This window comes from Prionailurus viverrinus, chromosome B4 (genome assembly GCF_022837055.1).
Source record: "Prionailurus viverrinus isolate Anna chromosome B4, UM_Priviv_1.0, whole genome shotgun sequence".
NCBI lineage: Eukaryota > Metazoa > Chordata > Mammalia > Carnivora > Felidae > Prionailurus > Prionailurus viverrinus.
Window position 1 is genome coordinate 42312956 of NC_062567.1, and position 20713 is coordinate 42333668.

The 20713-nt window shown below is 39.8% G+C and overlaps 1 protein-coding gene and 1 pseudogene across 1 annotated transcript; one reads left to right on the forward strand and one right to left on the reverse strand.

Moving 5' to 3' along the window:
• Nucleotides 1–223: 223 nt before the first annotated feature.
• On the forward strand, nt 224–6632 carry LOC125170567 (serine/threonine-protein kinase ICK-like; annotated as a pseudogene).
• Nucleotides 6633–19536: 12904 nt separating this feature from the next.
• LOC125171097 (taste receptor type 2 member 20-like) lies at nt 19537–20436 on the reverse strand. Its single transcript, XM_047868212.1, has one exon. It carries the CDS (start codon nt 20434–20436, stop codon nt 19537–19539), a length of 900 nt encoding a protein of 299 aa, XP_047724168.1.
• Nucleotides 20437–20713: the final 277 nt, after the last annotated feature.

Here is a 20713-nt window from a genome sequence, read left to right on the forward strand (position 1 = left end):
GAGGGGGGGGCGGGGCGTGTGCCAATACTCCCCAAAGGCTGGTTCTCGATGACTAACATTTATGCACACTTTTATTGTTTACAAGTGCATAAACACACACGCATGTGCACAAACACACACACATCATAAATACAGGAATTATTGTCCTATAATTTTCTTTTGTTTAAGTGAGCTCTATGCCCAGCGTGGGACTCAAACTCACAACTCCCACATCAAGAGCGGCATGATCTACCAAGTGAGCCAGTTAGGAACCCCGTGCATGTCTTATAATTTTCAAAATGAAAAAAAAATGAATCTCAGGGAGACCATCCAGCTTTTTTTTTTAAGCAATTTAAAAAAAAAATTTTTAATATGTATTTATTTTTAAGAGAGAGAGACAGAGTGTGAGTGGGGGAGGAGCCGAGAGAGAAAGAGAGACATAGAATCCGAAGCAGGCTCTGGGCTCCAAGCTGTCAGCACAGAGCCTGACATGTGGCTTGAACTCATGGACCACGACATCATGACCTGAGCCGAAGTCGGACACTTAACTGACTGAGCCACCCAGGCACCCCAAAACCATCCAGCTTTAAATCCATCTTTTCTCTCACTGAGGTTTTTCAGCCCATTTTAGTAGCTACTAAACATATCTCTCATGCTTAAGCCTTTAATAAAGTTTCTCTTTTGAACCTACTTAATATTTAAATACTATTTAATTAAAACATTCAGAAACTTTCTAAACGTCCCTTGAAAACTTCAAAAGAACATGGTCTTCCATTGTAGAGTCTGCATTTCTCTATCCATACATATTGTTTCATTTTACGTTTAATTCATTTTGGGCTACTTAATATTTTAAGATTAATAGATATAAAAATTAGCCTCTACCCATGGATTTTTTTCGCTTTCAGTTTTTGTACTATAATTATTTCTAGCCGAGGATCTTAGAGCCGGACTGCCAGGAAAGAAAAACCTAGATTCTTTGCATTATATGTTTCTAATCTATTTTAATATTACTCTCTGCCTCAGTAAAATCATCAACCAAAATGCAGATGATCGTATCCTCTTCGGGTGGTTTTTGTGAGGAGTTAGTACATTATTTGTGTAGAGTGCTTTCAGTTCTAACCTTTCTGGTACAGAATAGGTGTGGAGGACTGTGGTTCATTTGATCCTGTGTGATTAGATGCTTCAGAGTTTGCCGACAAGAACTTCCATTGATGAGCACAATGTAGCAGGTTGAAAAAGGCCAGATTTCCTCCTGTAACACCTGGGATTAGGGCAAACAATTGTCAAAATTATGTTTCAAATACATCACAGAGCTGTGCAAGGAAGGAGAACCAGCTGAACTAAAATCCATCAAGAGGAGAATCTTTTCAGGTGAAGAGATGATCTAGGTATTCAAATGCAAGCCCTATCAACTCCTAGAAGATTTCTTGCAGGAAGTGAAAAACTATTCCTAAAATGTATACAGAAATGCAAAGCACCCAGAATAACCAAAAGAATTTGTTTTTTTAAAAAAAGAACAAATTTGGAAAATTACAGTTCCTGATTTCAACGCTTGCTAGAAAGCTGCATTAATCAAGATAGTGTGGTACTCACAAAATTATATATATGTGTGTATATATATATATATATATCAGTGAAACACAACTGAAGTTCAGAAATCAGCACTAATATTTATGGTTAACTGATTTCAAAATTCAATGGGAGAAATTACGTCTCATTTGTCTAACAAATGATGCTGGGTAAATTGGATATCCACATGAATAAAACTGAGTTTAGACCCTTATTTCATACCGTATGCAAAAATTAACTTAAAATTGCTGAAAGACTTCAATGTGAGAACTAAGCCTATGAAAGTTTTAGAATAAAATATAGGGGAAAACTTTTGAAAGCTGAGCAGACCTTTTAGATGCAATACCAAAAGCATGATGCATAAAACTTAAATATTAACATATTGGACTACATCAAAATTGAAAATATTTGCTCTATAAAATACAAGTCTGATTTCATGATTGTAGAGCTACCGTAATTAAGTCAATGTGGTACTGTTGTTTGCTTATACAAGCAGATTAGTGGATTAGAAAATAGTATCTCGTGATAGACCCACACATGCATGGTCAGTTCATTTTGACAAGGGAACCAAAACCATTTCGTGAGAAATAAAATTCTCTTTAACAAATGATGCTGGAAAACTGAATAACAGTATAAAAAAATGAACTTTGATTTTTACCTCTCACTGTATAAAAAATTAATGTGAGGTGATCTTAGATTTAAATATAAAAGATAGGGGCGTCTGGCTGGCTCGGCCTGTTGAGCATCCGACTTCTGCTCAGGTCATGATCTCATGGTTCATGAGTTCAAGCCCTGCGTGGGGCTCCATGCTGACAGCTCAGCGCCTGGAGCTTGCTTCAGATTCTGTGTCTCCCTCTCTTTCTGCCCTTCCCCCACTCGCTCTCTGTCTCTCTCTCTCTCTCTCAAAAATAAACATTAAAAAATTTTTTTAGGGGCGCCTAGGTGGCTCAGTTGGTTGAGCATCTGACTTCGGCTCAGGTCGTGATCTCGCAGTTTGTGAGTTCGAGCCCTGCGTCGGGCCCTGTGCTGACAGCTCAGGGCCTGGACCCTGCTTTGGATTCTCTGTCTCCCTCTCTCTGCCCCTTTCCTGCTCATGCTCTGTCCCTCTCTGTCTCTCAAAAAATGAATAAACGTTAAAAACAAATTTTTTTTTAATTTTTTTAAATCTTAAAAAAATAAAAGATAATAATGATTCTAGAAGAAAATTGGATTCTATTTCTGTGACTTTGGAATTTCTTAGCTAGAACATATACATGCACAATGACATGAACACACACACACGCGAAAAGCTAAACAAAAAAGAATAAAAGTGATGAATGAAAAGGCACTATCAAGAAAATCAAAGTGTTGGCCATAGAACGGGAGAAATATATATAATATAGATGTAATCAAGGACTGTTTTTTAAATATATGTGTATACACTAAACACTGTTGCAACTCAATACTAAGAAAACAAACATCTCAATTTAAGGAAAATAAGCAAAAGACTTCGAAAGACCCTTAACAAAAGAAGATGTGATAAACCACTAAAAACGTGTTCAACAACATTGCACATAAGGGAAATGCAAAATAAAACTACTTCAAACCCTCTGGAATGTGACAGTTCAAGAAACTGACCACGCTAGATTGTGGCAATGATGTGAAGCAGCTAGAGCTCTCATATTTTTCTGCTGAAAAATAATACAGCCAATTTGGAAAACTGATTGACAGTTTCTAACAAAGCCTCACATACGTATTGCCAACTATTCAGCTATTCCGCTAGTGTGTTTATTTACCTAAAATAAATAAAAACATATGTTCACAAAACGACTTTCACGAGAATGTTAATACCAGCTTTACCCAATAGAGTGCATTACCGGAAACAGTTTAAATATCCGTCAACAGGGAGATGAATGAACAAATCGTGACATATCCATAGAATAAAATACCATTTAGCAATAAAAGAAATAAACTACTCGTATACACAACGATATGTATCTCAAAAAACTATGACTGGAAAAAAGAGGCGGACAAAAAAGAGTGCATATAGTATGATTTCTAAAACAAGCAAAAAACTAAGGCAAAAACCACAAAAGTAGTTGTCTGGAATCTGATCCAAAAAAGGACACAAAATAACTTTGGGGGGGTGGTAAAATTGTTCCATATTTTATCATGGTCATTGTTTCAACGTGGTATAAAATAGTTAAAGGTCATTAAATTACATATATAAAATGAGCATATTATGCTATATGTAATTATACCTCACTAAGGTTAATGTTAAAAATAAAAAAAAAAAATAGGGGTGCCTGGGTGGATCAGTCATTTAAGCCTGTGATTCTTGATTTGGGCTCAGGTCATGATCTCATGGTTTGTGAGTTCAAGCACACCCCCCACCCCAACTCCCACCCTTAGGCTCTTTAATTCTCTCTCCCTCTGTCTCTGCTCTCCCACCCAATCATGCCCACTCTTTCTCTCTCTTAAAACAAATAAATAAAGTAAACATGTGATAGATGATAGATAGATAGATAGATAGATAATAGATAGATAGATAGATGATAGATAAAAATAAGGGCAAAATAGATATTTTCAGAGAAACAAACCTCACCAGTGGAAACTCTAAAGAGTACTTTTCGACTCCACCATGAAACTTGCGGGACCTCTTGGCCTGTCCTAGCAGGGATTACCTGCACCCCCAGTTCCCGAGGGGGCTCTTGCGCCCCAGTCGTGGAGGTGCAGTGCTCACCGCGGGCCCCCGCCTGTGTTTGCAATGCCAGTAGAAGACTGATCTTTGAAAATACATATTTGGGAGATAGTCACGTTCTATTAAATCCTTTGTGCTGGTGCTGCCGTGAAAAAAATCTGGTTACACTGTGGGTTGGCCTGCTGCCTCTGCAGGACAGCACCGCCTGGGCCCTGGGATGAGGGTCCACCTGAGCAGACACACCATGAGTCAAGCAACTCGGGGATGCAACCTACCGTTCTGTCCCACTGGGAGGAAGCATTGAGTCCGGGGAGCTGATTGCTCAAGTCGGACGCTTAACCAACTGAGCCACCCAGGTTCCCCGAGCTGATTGCTTTTTAAAAAATGAAAAGATGGGGCTCCTGGGTGGCTCAGTCGGTTGAGCGTCCAACTTCAGCTCAGGTCATGATCTCACGGTTTGTGAGTTCGAGCCCTGCGTTGGGCTCTGTGTTGACAGCTCGGAGCCTGGAGCCTGCTTTGGATTCTGTGCCTCCCTCTCTCTCTGCCCCAACCCACTCGCTTTCTGTCTCTCTCTCAAAAATAAATAAACATTTTTTAAAAAATGAAAAGAAAGTTTATTCCTGGGAGGGAGGAATGCATGAACCTTTGGGAGGTTAAGTCTTCAAAGAAGCTCAACCATGCCAATGTCGTTAAATGAAAAGCAGTTATCAGGGAAAATGATCATCTTTATTTTATCTTCGAGGACATGAAGGAGTAGCTTTACCAGCTCATTAAAGAAAGAAATAAGTGGTTTCCTGAATCAGCTATAAGGAATATCATGTATCAGATATTACAAGGACTTGTGTTTCTTCACAAACATGGCTTCTTCCAGCGGGACTTAAAGCCTGAGAACTTTCTCTGCACCAGCCCAGAACTTGTGAAAATACAGACTTCAGGTTGGCGGGAGAAAACCGATCAAGACCTCCATACACAGACTATGTATCTACCAGAAGGTACAGGGCTCCAGAAGTGCTCCTGAGGTCTACCAGTTGTGCTCCTCCATTGACATCTGGGCTGTGGGATGCATCATGGCAGAAGTGTGCACCTTCAAGCCACTCTTCGCTGGGGCCAGTGAAATCGACACAATTTTCAAAACTTGCCAACTGTTGGGGACCCGGAAAAAGACCAACGGGCCCGAAGGCTACCAACTTTCAACTGCGATGGATTTCCACTGGCCCCAGAAGGTACCCAGTAACTTAAAGACCTTGATTCCAAATGCTAGCAGCAAAGCCATTCAACTCCTGAGAGACAAGCTGCAGGGGGATACCAAGAAACAGCCAACAGCTAAGTCAGGCCCTTCAACAGCCTTACTTGAGGACCAGGCATTCGCTGGGCTACATCACACAGAGCCTTCAGGATTCGGGAAAACCACAGAAGGATGTCCTGGAAAAGGTAGGCCCGCCTTCTCACATGAAGCCTGTCCATGCTACCCAGATCCCACCCAAGCCAAGTGCACAGATTTCTTCAAGGCAGCATCAAGCCCGCCAGCCTTCTCGGCATTTCATGTACCCCCCACAAAGCAGAGGCTCCCAGGCCAGATCACTCAAACCACCTTCTGGAGGACAAGCCAAGCCCATTGCTCTTCCTGTCCCTCCATACCAAGAATCCCCAGTCGAAAATACGAGCTGGCTTGGAACACAAAAATGGTGAGATCAAGCCAAAGAGTAGGAGAAGGTGGGTCTTGCCTCCTGGTCAACAAAGGAATCTGACGACTGGGTTGACTCGGTTGGATGACTTAGATTACAGTCTATCCCTCACCAGGATTGCCCTGAAAACCAAGGAAGAGACAGAGTGAAGAGAGACCCTCTGCAGAACTGAGAGTGGTTTGGACCTGAAGCCCTCTGTGCCCCGGTACTGGAAGTGGCGCACCCTACCCAGACCTCCTGTCAGAGATGAGACACAGCAGCCCTGAGATGCAACGCCACGCAGCACTACTTGAAGCCGTCTGGATCCACTCCTGGGAAAAATCTAAGAAGCAGCATACTTCCAAATCCAGGCAAGGGTTTTATTTCATCGAAGACGCGGTCTACTTCTGATTTGTACGGAAAATCTTCAGGAACTGTTGTCCATTATCAGCAAAATACATTCAGTTGGTTCTGGTTCTACTACTTCTAGTGGACTAATGAAACTATATGCCCTCCTTTCTGAAAAAAAAAAAGAAGTTGGTTCCGCTACGCAGAGGGTACACTTGGCACCTATTCCAGACCCTTCCCCTGGCTATTCTTCCCTGAAGGCCGAGCAGCCTCATCCCAGGTGACCTTGTTTCCACACCCAGCCTAGAAGCACATCTGGATTGATGCCACGGCCTCCGGCTGCCCAGCCAGTGCACGGCCCACCAGACTAGGCTTCTAAGTATGCGTCTTAGCGATGACTTTCACGAAGCTTCTGGGAGGGGGGGAAAGCGAGACACTGTCCATCTGCCAACTGGTGTTCAGCCGGCAAGACACTTGCCAATGGTGTGAAAGCAAACACTTGATAGTTATTCTTCTGAACCAAGACATTTCAATATTCTTTTAAAAAAAATTTTTTTTAAGTGATCTGAGTGCAATATCCTTTTTTGGTACCAAATTATTTTATTCTAGAACTCGATCCCATTATTTTTTTTAATGTGTTTCTTTTTTTAATTGTTTGTTTATTTTTGAGAGCGAGGGAGACACAGAATCTGAACCAGGCTCCAGGTTCCAGCTCAGATCCCGAGGTGGGCTGGGGGGTGAGGTGGTGGGGGTGGGGGGGGCCTTAATCTCAGGAGCTATGAGATCATGACCTGAGCCAAAGTTGGACACTTAACAGACTGAGCCACCCAGGTGCCCCCCCCCATTATTTTCTTAAACAGCAGCATTTTGTGTATATGCATTCTGTTTTGTATTTTATACAGTCAACTTGGTAATGAACTTTTTAAAAAATTAATTGGTGTATTGCATCAGGCGTGCAACTTAAGGCTACGTGAAAAAGGGTTATTTGCTCAGTGCGTGCAGATATTTGTGACATGGTTAAATTTTAAATGTGGCAGTGCTTCTGGCTCTCTTGGACTCACGTCAGCCCTAGAGAAAGGATCCTCTGTTTTTCTCCATTTCATGTTCCTGGTTTGATTTTTTGCTACCACTGTGCCGTTCTAAAAATACTATTACGCCGCTCATTTCATTTTGTCGTTGTCTCCCAAACGAAAGAACTCTCCGTAAATATTTTTGGAAATGTTGAAAAAATAAATAAATAAATACATAAAGGGCACTTCTCAAGCGGAAGGAATCTAACTCCAGACAAAAAGTCAGAGATAGGGAATCAAGCCTTACCATCTGCTGTTTTTTTCCATCCATGAGTTAAATAAGTCATTCCACCTTTATAGTTGTAGGTGCCACGTGCTTTCAACTTTTTAAAAGTTAAATTTTGGCTCATCATGGCCAGTGGGTGCCCAAGTGGACTCACGGGCTACAGCCAGTGAGCTATACCACGTGACCCAAGGAAAGTCTGCTTTGGGCTCTTCAAGCCCAGGCGTGTCTTGTCCAGGCCCTAATTCCTGAGTGGCAATAGAATTGGATTTCCAACAACTCTATATTTCTCTTTTCTTCCTGAATCTGTGTTCTTATTTACGATTCTGAATGTTGGCCGAATTTGGTTCTGGTTCCAATTTGTGCTCTGCCAATATGTTACTCCTTATTTGTGGCAGCCGTGGTGGGCAGATCCTTACATGGCCCCCATGATTTCTCTTCCCTGTTCGCATCCTGCATAATTCCCTCCTTTTGAGTGTGGCTTTAAGTGTGTGACTTATTTCTAGCTTGCAGAATACGGCAAGCATAAAGAGATGTTGTGGATACTTAAGATTCCCAGATCAACTGATTTTGAGTTGATTGAAAAGGACACTATCCCTTATGGGCCTGGTGTCATCAGATTAAGCTTCAAAAGACTATCTGGGCCTCCCTTGAGTGAGACACTCTTGCTGACCTCCAAGAAGTAAGCAGCCGTGTGATGAAGTGCTACAGAAAGGGCCACAAGAAAAAGGTATTCTGCCAACAACATGAATGGACTTGGAAGTGGAGTCTTCTCCAGTCAAGCCTGGAGATGAGGACACAGTATCATCAAAATGTTGATTTCACCTTGGTGAGATCTTGAAGCGGAGAACACAGCTACGCTTTGCCCAGACTCCTGACCCCAAAACACTGTGACATAATAAATGTGTGTACATGTGGTTTTTTAAATCCAGGCCACCAAGTTTCCGGTCATCTGTTGCACAGAACTCACAAGTGAGTACAGTGACAGTGATTCAGAATTTGGTGTGTTGGTCTATTTGATACAGAAGATCTTTCTTCTCTCGGGTGAGACAGGTTCCACAGTTTGGTTTGCTAGGTTTTTTTTTTTTTTTAATTTATCTGTTTTGTCTGTTTATGCAAGAATGTATCTTGCTTCTCCCGGAAAGGAGAATGTCTGTATTAGTGAATTTCAGATCTGTGCTAGTGAACTTGTGTCTTCTCTATCTATTCTGTCCTGGGGCTGATGTTGTACCAAGAAACAAGCCCTCTGTCTCTGTTTGCAATGGACACAAGCCTCTGCTTGTTCATATGGGTATGAAATGTTTACCTACCTCTAGGAATGTTAATAAAATAGATTATAAAGTCTCTTATATGAAGTGGCAGGGGAAGATAGAGATGCCATTTGGAGCCTTAGAAAGGCCACCTATAGGAGGAAATAGTGTAAGCCCTGAGAAACAATTCTGGGCCTGCCACTGGGCCTTAGTACAGAGTGAATGCTTAACCATGAGCAGCCAAGTTACCATGTGACCTGAGCTTCCCATCATGAATGGGTGTTATCTGACCCACTGGGCCATAAATTTGGCCATGGACAGTGACACTCATCATATTATGGAAGTGATATATATGTGATACAGGGCCTAAGCAGGTCCCAAAGGCACAAGTGAGTTATAGGAAAAAGTGGCCAATGCCCATGGTCCCCACTCTGCTACACTGCCTCTGTCTCCCAGCTTCCACCTCTGGCCTCGTAGGGAGTTCTCTCTGATCAGGTGCCAGAGGAAGAAAGGACTTGGGCTTGGTTTACCAATGATTCTATCTGATGTGCAGGTACCACCCAAAAGTGGACACCTGTGACACTACAACCCTTTTCTTGGATATCCCTAAAGGACTGCAGTGAAAGAAACCCTCCCAGTGAGAAGATTCCAAGCAATGTATCTGATTATGTATACCTTTGCTTGGAAGGAGAAATGGACAGATATTCAATTATATACTCATTCACGGGCTATGCCCAATGGTTTGGCTCGGTGGTCAAGGGCTTGGAATGAACATGATTAGAAAATGATAATAATCAAAATAGAATGATATTGACATGAAAACAGACACATAGATCAACAGAACAGAATAGTGAGCACAGAAAGGAACCCATGTATCTATGGAGAATTAACTGGGGACAATGGCACCAAGAATATACAATGTGGCAAGGAAAGTCTCTTCAACAAATGGCGTGGGAAAAACAGGATATTTACACGCAAAAGAATAAAATTAGACTCCAATCTAACACCATACATAAAAACTAACTCAAAATGGCTTAAATATTGAACATAACTCTGAAACCATAAAACTCCTAGGGGGGAAAAAAACTATCGAGAATAAGCTCCTTGACAGTGGTCTTAGCAAAATGATTTTTTGGATTTGAGACCAAACAAAGGCAACAGAGACAAAAAGAAACAAGTGAGACTATCTAAAACTAAAACTCTTCTGCACAGCAGAGGAGTCCATCAACAAATGAAAAGACAACCTATGAAATGAGAGAAGTCACAGATCTGATGAGAAGTTAATATCAAAAATATCCACGGCACTCATACAAATCAATAATCTGGTTTTAAAATGCAAAAAGCTCTTGAATAAACCTTTTTTTTTTCCCCCAAAGAAGACATACAAATGGCCAACAGGTCCATTTTAACAGGTTGAAAAGGTGCTCAACATCACTAATCAATAGGGAAATTCATATCAAAACCACAATGAGATATCACCTCACACCTGTTAGAAGTGTTATCAAAATCACAAGAGGGGTGCCTGAGTGGCTCAGTTGTTAAGCATCTGACTCACTTTTGGCTCAGGTTATGATCTCACAGTTTATGAGTTCAAGCCTCACATCAGCACGGAGCCTCCTTGGGATTCTCTCTCTCCCCCTCTCTCTCTGCTCCTTCCATGTGTGTGAGCGCATGAGTGCTCTCTCTCTCTCAAAATAAATAAACTTTAAAAAGTGACAATAGATAAGTTCTGGAAAGAATATAGAGAAAAAGGAATGCTTATATACTTCGTAGAAATGTAAACTGGTACAACCACTATGGAAAACAGACCACTGTAAAACAGAATGGAGTTTCCTCAAGAAATTAAAAACAGAGGCACCTGGGTGGCTCAGTTGGTTAAGCGACTGACTTCGGCTCAGGTCATGATCTCACAGTTGGTGAGTTCGAGCCCCGCGTCGGGCTCTGTGCTGACAGCTCAGAGCCTGGAGCCTACTTCAGATTCTGTGTCTCCCCCTCTCTCTACCCCTCCCCTGTTCACGCTCTGTGTCTCTCTGTCTGTCAATAATAAATAAAAACGTTAAAAAAATTTTTTTTAAGAAATTAAAAATGGAACTGCCATATTATTCAGCATTCTCATTTCTGGGTATATATCCAAAGGAAACAAAATCCTTATATTCACTGCAACATTATTCACAACAGCCAAGGTATGGAAATAACCTAAGCATCTGTTAACACATCAGTGAATAAAGAAAATGTGGTAAGTGTATGTATAATGGAATATTATTCTGCCTTTAAAAAGAAAGAAATCCTACCAACTGTCATAACATAGATGGACCTTGAGGGCATTATGCTAAGTGAAATAAGCCAGACAAAGGTAAATGATGTATGCTATCACTTCTACGAGGAATCTAAAAAGAAAAGGCAAATCCTTTGAAACAGAAAGCAGAAAAGTGGTTGGCAGGGCCTGGGGGTGGGGGAAATGAGGACAGGTTGCTAAAATGGTGCAAACTTTCAGTTATGAGATGAACAAGTTCTGAGGATATAAAATATAGCATGTATCAACTGTAGAATTGATAACACCGTATTGTGTAATTGATTTCGCTAATAAGGTAGATCCTAAACTCTTTCATCAAAGAAAAGGTAACCATTTGAAATGATGAATCTATTCATTTACTTAATTGTGGGAATTCTTTTGTATATAAAAAGATCATGTTGTATACCTTGAACATATTACAATTTTATTTGTCAACTTGATCTCAATAAAGCTGGAAACAAATTTAAATCAATCAATAATTTTTAAAAAAAAATTTTTTTTTCAACGTTTATTTATTTTTGGGACAGAGAGAGACAGAGCATGAATGGGGGAGGGGCAGAGAGAGAGGGAGACACAGAATCGGAAACAGGCTCCGAGCCATCAGCCCAGAGCCTGACGCGGGACTCGAACTCACGGACCACGAGATCGTGACCTGGCTGCAGTCGGACGCTTAACCGACTGCGCCACCCAGGCGCCCCAATAATTTTTTTAAAAAGTAAAGGGTCATGAAAATATTTTCCACACATGACTTCAAAATTCCTAGGAGCCATAATTGCACTGTGTTTTCTATTATTCCTCTATCTGAACGGGGCTGTTTGCTGTGCTTATCCTGTCATTTCAGCTCTCTGTGTTACATCTTTACCAGGTAAATAATTTGTCTCTTAAACTCTTTGATTACCAAATTAAGAAGAGACATAGCCAAACAGGATGTAGATTATAAGATCCTAGAATTCAAGAATAATGCTCTAACTGCATTGAACTGCATTGGACTTTGGAGGATGATCAGTTAGGAATGAGCCTCTTTGGTACATAGGAGGAGCCTGAATAATTTACCCAAGGTAAACCAGGGTGGCTTACCTCATTTTCCAGAAATTATTTAACCCTCACTGTAGCTATACCCTTTGGATAGTAATTTTGCAGTATCTTCTACTATCAGGGAACCACCTTGCCCATTGGCTTGGAGCTTGATCATGGAAAATTGCTTTGATGAATTGAGAATTAATAGATTGAGACAGTAAAGATTTGAAATGGCTCCTACACTGGGTCCAGCCCAGTCTTGCTCTTGTTCAAGCACCACAAGAACATGAACAGGCTGGTGCACCGGTTCCAGGAGGAGACACTTCATGGCATCAAATTTTCCCAGCAATATCCAACCAAAACTGACAACCGAACAAACTGTACCTGGTCCCCAGATATATACAGAGTTCATTTAAAAATCATTGAAATGGCTGTTTCTTTCAATATAATTTACTCTTTTCCTCTGGCTCTTTATGAGGTTTTCTCTTGATCTTTGGATTCTTGTGGTGTTTGTAAGTTAGATTGTTTTTGTTGTCTTGTCCGGGGTTCAGTGATTTCTTAATCAATGGATTGAAGCATGTTACTCATTTTGGGGAAACTCAGCAATATTGTTTTCCACCCGTTTTCTCTCTTATATATTCCAGAACTCCGGACAGTGTTAGACGTTCTGACAGTAACCTTCCTGTGTCTTACCCACCCACTAGCCTGTATTTTCCATTTATTTGGCCCTTTATGCTCCATACTGGATATTATCTTCCCTTTCACTAATTCTCTATTCCACCGTGCTTAACTGGTTGTTAAATATGTGTATTGAATTTATTGTCTTGATTATTCATTTTGTCGGTCTTACGGTTTTAGTGATAAGAAGAATTTCTTGCTCTGCTTCTAAAAGTATCTTCTATGGGGAAACTGAATAAAATACTCATAATACTACGATCTTAAAGAAAGTTTTCCTTTTCGGTAGTGTTGAGAGAAAAATGGTAACAATTCCTTCTTATCCCAAACTTTGGTCACAAAATAGATAAAATCGTGGTCTAGTCATTCTGCAAGTTGAAAGGAACTGGTAATGACTATCATGTGAGTAGCTTTCCTTGGATGGCAGCTTATCTACTTCTGGGTCATCACCAGAGGCTGTCCTTATGAGGAAAGTCAAGAAGCAGAACTTGGATCTCCAAATGCCACTCAAATAAGCAAAATATAATACATAGTCACAAGGACACCATCCTCTTACAAGGCTTCATTTTTCAGTAGTCCTTTTACTTCTAATGTTAGAAATAGGTCTCTGTGCATTTACGCTGTGGTTTTCAAAGCAACTGTAAATAATTTGCTCAAGTAATACACCTAAAACTAAAGAACACTCAATTTATGAACGTATTCAGCTGAACTTCAACTTTGCCATTTACTAAGTTACCTGCAGGATCTTTAGGAAATTACTTAGACGTCATCCAACTTACGTATGTAAACATGTCAAATACAAGTCATTAAATGAGATATATAACGATGGTGGTGGTGGTGGCTAAATGGGAGAACTCTAACTGATAGGTCCTTCTTCATCCAGTTTTCCAAGTGACAGAGTTCAGTGTGATGGGATAGTGCTACCAATATTCTCCGTGGTCTTATGATACTTCTTGTATCGTTCTCAGAATCGAGACTTGTTTGAAAAAACATTTTACCTACTACTTAATCAAGAATAACTAAAAACTAAACATATTTATGGTGATTTGCTTGCTAGTTTTTCCTTTACTTCTTTCTAAAAATTATGGAAAAATGCCCTATGAAAAAATTATGGAAAAACAAACATGGTACTTTCCTATGGACACGTATATAGCCTCTATATAATAATACAACATACAATCTTTCCTTCATATTTTAATAGCATCATTAGCAAGCAAAATTCTACCACCTGCTTGTTTGCATGCTACTGTGATTAAATCTAGGTTCTTTTATTACAGCAGTCAAAGTAGCACTACGTACATACAAACATAGCCAAACACTACACTGAATATGTATTATGCTTTACAAATTTACCTTTTCAGGACTGTCTTTTTTTGCTCTAAAAAACAGCTAAAAACATCATAGATCCAATTTGTTCATTTTCCCTGTTGTATAGTATCCTCTTGTATCAGTATGCCATAATTTATTTACCCATGTTGTCATAATGGACATTTGTATGACCTCTCAATTTCAGCTATTAAGAAAAATAGTAATATGCATATTTTTTCATATATATATATACCCTGGTGCACAAGTACCAAAGATTATGAGGCTTTGAATCGAAGTGTGATTAATATGTCTTAGGAAATGCATCTTCACTTTGATTACATAATTCCTCCCTACCGCACAAAGTGGTTGTTTCCAGTTTATAATCCTATGAATACTGCGTGAAATATCCCATTGCTTCGGACCCTTTCCAAAATTAGTGACATCAGACTAATGTTTATACCTTTATATTTATATAAACTATAATTACGCTTATATTAACATTTTATATTTTGTAATCCTTTTTCTATTCTAATTTTTAATTTATCTGAAGTTCAAAAAATTTTGTTATTTTCCCTTCCTATGACTGCGATTACATATATCTCTTCATATTGCATTATATATGATATACATTTGTTAATATTCCATTATATAGTTTTTTTTTTAATTTTTTTTTCAACGTTTATTTATTTTTGGGACCGAGAGAGACAGAGCATGAACGGGGGAGGGGCAGAGAGAGAGGGAGACACAGAATCGGAAACAGGCTCCAGGCTCCGAGCCATCAGCCCAGAGCCCGACGCGGGGCTCAAACTCACGGGCCGCGAGATCGTGACCTGGCTGAAGTCGGACGCTTAACCGACTGCGCCACCCAGGCGCCCCTCCATTATATAGTTTTATAACATTTCTTCCTTGTGTCTCAAAGCATCTTTTGTTACCAGCACGTGTTACTGTGCAGAGATATTTCCTTTAATCAAACATTCTATCAGATCACTTTGAGAAAATAGGATTAGGTAACAGCATGGTGTAAGGGAAACTTCAGTGCCTTTTCACATCTGAAGGGACCTGATCAAAGAAATGTTGACATTCAGAATGAACCTACTAGGTCTTTCTGTGAAGGTATTTTCTCTTAGAATACAGAAACTGCTTTCAATCTTATCTATAAAGCTAAACGTATTCGTTTTCTCAGAGAGAATTTAAGATGCCACAGTAGTCTCAGGTATCTGTCTCAGCTTGCTGTTTCCCTGAATCAGAATGAGCGGCCTGAGGGAAAGATAGTTGAAATCACCACGACAAACATCTTGGCCTGATTGATATCTATGCACCTTAAGAAAGATCCAACTTGCTGCTCGAGTGGGAATAAGTAAATGATGAAGAGGAGGAAGAAGATTGTCACCATTTTCATGCCCCTTTGACAGACCTCTGCTGGAGTCCCTCAAGCCCATCAGGTTGAGCTGCAAATTCTCGGTGTCTCACCAAGAACGGAAATAAAAGGAGCAAGGAGGTCAGGGACAGGAGAAAGGGATAACTTAGGTCAAGTTAGGAAGCAGATGCCATTTAAGACAGAAAGTTTTCCTTATGTCTTAATGCCAAGTTCATGTACTTTAAAGGTATTCATCCACAACTCACCACAACTCACCACGACTCATCCCGCATTAAGAGGTTACCAGACTACAAGAACAAAGGCTCCAGGAAAAGCACGAGACCCCTTCTGTTCTCTCTCCACTTCAGCCAGATGAAAAAGAAGTGGGACGAACTTGGCTACCTTAAGGAAGCAGGAAATGCTTAGGCAGGTGGCAAACCAGGTAGCTAAGTGATCAGTGCCCAAAGAATAGTAATCACTTTAGCTAGTTTACCAGTGACATATGGATGTGGAGACAGCCCCCTCATAAATGAATCAAACAGTGACCCACTGTTGAGTGGTTCTGGTAGCTGGTAAGGATAGCCAAGCTAGAAAGGATGAAATCAGCTGGTAAGACTTTCCCATTTGTGACCCACTCAGTGCCGTTTGCCCATCCAATGAACCCATCTCCCTGCATTCCTGAGAGGACTTCTGCTGCCCCTATCAGAAAGGAGATCTGATTCCAACTGACATTTCCGTGAAAATACTTCTGATGTGGTGCCTCACTGTCAGCTTCTAGTTAGACAGTTGCAGGTTGCCATCCATTTATAGCTATTTTCATTATTATTCCAGAAAGGACAGCCAAAATTCTGCTATGTGATATAGTTTCAGAGATCTTCGCAAAGGAATAGTTCACTCTATTGATACCATATCCCGGTGCTAAACCAAACAGTTCTAGGAAGAGATACAAAGCGTCCTAAATAACCCTCTTATTATTTATAGTCAGCTACTATCTAATTCCCAGAGTAAATGCTAATCAATGTCCACTTTTCGTTGGTACTGGCTGAAAATGCCCATTTGTGTTCATGACTACATGCAAGGTATGAAGTCAGGTTGCAAATAGAAGAGAGATTATTTGCCACTAATTTCTACTTTCATCTTCCCTGAGCCATTCATTTGAATGCAAATATTTTAGATTTTGAATAGAAATTGCTAGAAAAAATTTTTATATAACTCAGTCATTATTCATCACTCATTGAATAAGATCCTTCTACCAATCAAGTATGTTTGCTGATTCAATATCATTTAGAGGAATAATTTAATAAAATTATTTATAGTTCAAAGAGCACACCCAAGTTCTAGAGCAAATAACTATAAATAATTAGTGCATAATATTGTAAGAGCTAAATCGGAAGTTACAAGCAACGTGCACTGGGAATATACACGAGGAAGCTGCAAATGCTACAGTGCGTGATCATTTATGGTGTTATGAGGATAGAAACATTTAGCTGAACTTGAACTCTTTAGGGTGTATGAAGAAATAGAAAAAAAGAACGGATATTCGAGACTGATCTAAGAGCATGTATAAATTATCCAAGCGACATAAGCAAGCTACACCATGCTTCTAAAGGAGGAACCTGTTTGTTTTACGATAACTTATTGGCTATTTCGGTTGAAATGGTACTAAGTGCCCTGCGACATGTCTTAAATTCCATTTCACCTGCCTCTGGGCTATAGAGAGGCTATATTTCCCAGCCTCCCTTATAGACGGTTATGGCAATGTGACTGAAAACTGAACAATGTTGTAGGAGTGAAAATTTTCATTTACATAGGAGTGCATCATTTACAGGCCCGTCCCAACAAAATCTCCTTGTGAACAGTTCTCCATACACCTCTTTCATCCTGGCCGTCAGGAATGGGGATGACTCCAAGGCGATCCCAACCACATGTTAAAGATGGAATCCTTTTGATCAGTCTGATTCCCTGGATAACTGTATAGAGAAAGCTCCTCAAACACATCAGTACTGTGAAAAGAGCAATTTAAATCTGCATTATGTATGAGTCACTTTTATGTTTGGAGCCTATTTGTGGCAGCATTTTGTCTTCCCAGTCTAATACAGAAATTGGAACTGAAAGTGTGCAGTTTCATTTAGACGATCTGAATAGTGAAGAAACAGAACAAAGAAATCCGTGCATTCTGCAGATTTTTGTGGTGGATTTTGTTTTCATTGGTTTTCCAGCCATAGTATAGCTTTATTCACCCATTTCTTTGGTCATTCGCATATCATTTGGAGCAACAATTCTATGGGCCAGCTTTATATCCTGAGGAGTCAGCAGGAAACATCATAGACATGATCTACACATTACATTGTTCATATTTTACTGGGGCAGACAGATTATTAAAAACAAAAGGAATAAATCAGATACAGAAGTAATTTATTGGAGTTTTGATAATGTTAAAATTTCATAATGCAAGAATTATTACAGACATGTAAATTCAGTTCCTGAACAAGGTTACACATTTCTTTCTTATAACAGAATTTGTTATTAATCTCCGCACATTATTTCATCAATTTCCACAAGATTCTAATAAAACAAATATTGAAGATATTCCTGATATTTATTACACACATATAATAAATACTATTTTAGTATTTGCAGAAGGATACTTATGTATCATAATTTTTAAACATTTATTTAGTTTTGAGAAAGAGAGAGAGAGCAGGGGAGGGGCAGAGAGAGAGGGAGAGCGAGAATCCCAAGCAGGCTCCACACTGTCAGCGCAGGGCCTGGTGCAGGGCTCGAATAACGAAATGATGAGATCATGACCTGAACCGAAACCGAGAGTCAGATGCTTAACTCACTGAGCCACCCAGGTGCCCCCATATTATTTTTTTTTTTACTATTCTTATAATGAACATATTTTTAAGACAAGGAACAGCTGAGTCTTGTTATTTGAAGCCTAAGAGAAACTTTTAGGTGGCAAGATGGAAAAAATAATTGGCAATTCAGAGATTCAAAGACGAAAACTGAACAATTTGAGATCAGACCTCAACTTCCAAAAAGGTCTTCTTAATTCACAAACTGTAAGAAATGACTTTTCTAGTGGCATATGGGAACATAGAAGCGTTGAAAGCAAGTCACGATCATTTTTTTCTTTCTCATCCCTATTGCAGAACTTGATTTTTTTTCTGAGATGTTACCTACTTGCATTAATCTAATTTCTTTAGCTTTGTTTCTTATACACATATGTGAAATTTATTCTAAATATACGTGTCACTCTTGAATTTTATTGTGTGCATCTTTTTCTAATAAAGCTCTGATGGCTCTCTATTAACCATGACAAATTTATGATGGAATAATACCTACCCCAAACACTCATCCTCAATCTGTGATTTACAATCCAATATCATTACCATCCAAAAGACCGAAGGTCCAAACAATAGAATCTAAACACACCGTGGTACATATGCTTGGATCTAATTACAATGGAAAAGAGCAATTATTTCCTGAGATTAAGTTGTAATTCTTAAAAATGCATAAATATAGATTATAAACTCTTAAACCAGAAAATAATAACGTAGAATATGTATATGAAATACACATTGCTTCATAATCCTGAGGAATTTCTTACAATATTTCGTATAATTAGATTGCTTACCTGAAAAAATCAGCTAATGAAATGATAATCATATAATTTTTCTTATATTTTTCACAAACACATCTGCATATACTTTTGTGATATGCTTAAATAAAAGGCTTTCTAAGGTAAACCTTTGAAAATTACTCCATGATATACTCATTAGAAAAAGAGGTAAGAAGTATACTTTTTCTTAATGTTTATTTATTTTGAGAGAGACAGAGACAGAGCATGAGCAAGGGAGGGTCAGAGAGACAGAAACACAGAATCTGAAGCAGGCTCCAGGCTCTGAGACATCAGCACAGAGCCCAACGCGGGGCTCAAACCTATCAACCGCGAGATCATGACCTGAGCCAAAATCAGAGGTTTAACCGACTGAACCACCCAGGCGCCCCCAAAAGAGGTAAGAAGTATAAAATGTTATGGGCTCCATCAACTGGTTTTCTCCTAGAAGACACACGATGCTCCTCTTTGTTTCTTTCAGTCAGCACTTCAGCTGCCACAGAAATGACAGAAAGGCCTGTCTTAGCTTCTTGTTTCCCCGAATCAGCAGCAACGAGTGGATTGAAGGATACAGGATTCCAATAACCTGGCAAAGGAGGAAGCGGAACTCGTTCTGCGACCAATTAGAACTCCAAATTGTGATCGTCAGAGTAAAGAAGTAACCGGCAAAGAACAAGAGAAAGGAGACCACCGTCTGCATGGCTCTTATGTGGACCTTGGTGCTGGGATCTTGGGATCCCTTATCACAGAGCTGCATCCGCTTGAGATGTCTCCAGAGGGAAAAGATCAACAGCACAAAAGACATCAGGGACATACCAAAGGGTATGAAGTTTGCTAGTGTGAATATAGTCATATTTGAAAGCTGTAAAATGTCCCTCAATTTGGTCTTCCTAGTGCCGTTTCCTTCATATACCTCAGTCTGCACTTTCTCACGTACGCTCACCGCCACAACATGACAAACCAAAAAGAACAAGGACCCCAACAGAATCACAAGAACTATGCTTTTAACTCTCCACTTGAGGCGAAGGAAAATAAGGCTGGAGAAGTTGGCTATTTTGAACAAATAAAATATGCTGAGGCTAGTAGCCAGCCAGATGCTAAAATGATTGCTTACTGTCCAGGCAATTTGAAAAATAATTCTTACTTCTAAGCTATAGAAATCTGGATTAAACAAAGTTGCATACCAATTTATTAATATTACCCAGAGCAAACCAATTCTGGAGACAGCCAGAGCAGCGAGAATGTGATCAACTGAGGAGATCTTTTGTCTCTTGGTCCAGTCAATGAAGTTCACCAGTGCTATGAAGCCATTGGCAAAATTTCCTAGGAGAAATTCTATTATTACCACGATGGAAAAAATGCTGGGTAGCGCGGTTACCATGTCTAGAAAGGAAAACAAACAAAAAATATCTAAGTCTAATGTCTGATGTCGCTGGTTGTGCACCTGATCCCTAAGTGTGCAGTAAAGTTCTCATTTCTTTTAAATTCTGTGACCAATGTCAAGCAGGAAAGCACCAGGGTAGGCCAGTAGATGAGCTCAGTGCTGTCCTGATGAAAACCCTTGTTATTCCCAAATGGCTAAAGTGACTCCCACTCATACACTGTGTGTCCTTGCCATGGTTGGATTATTTCATAACTGGTGTTGAGGTGAAAGCTGA

Excerpts from the sequence above, each read along its gene's own strand:
- LOC125171097 (XM_047868212.1), bottom strand. The coding sequence starts at position 20,436 with ATGGTAACCGCGCTACCCAGCATTTTTTCCATCGTGGTAATAATAGAA.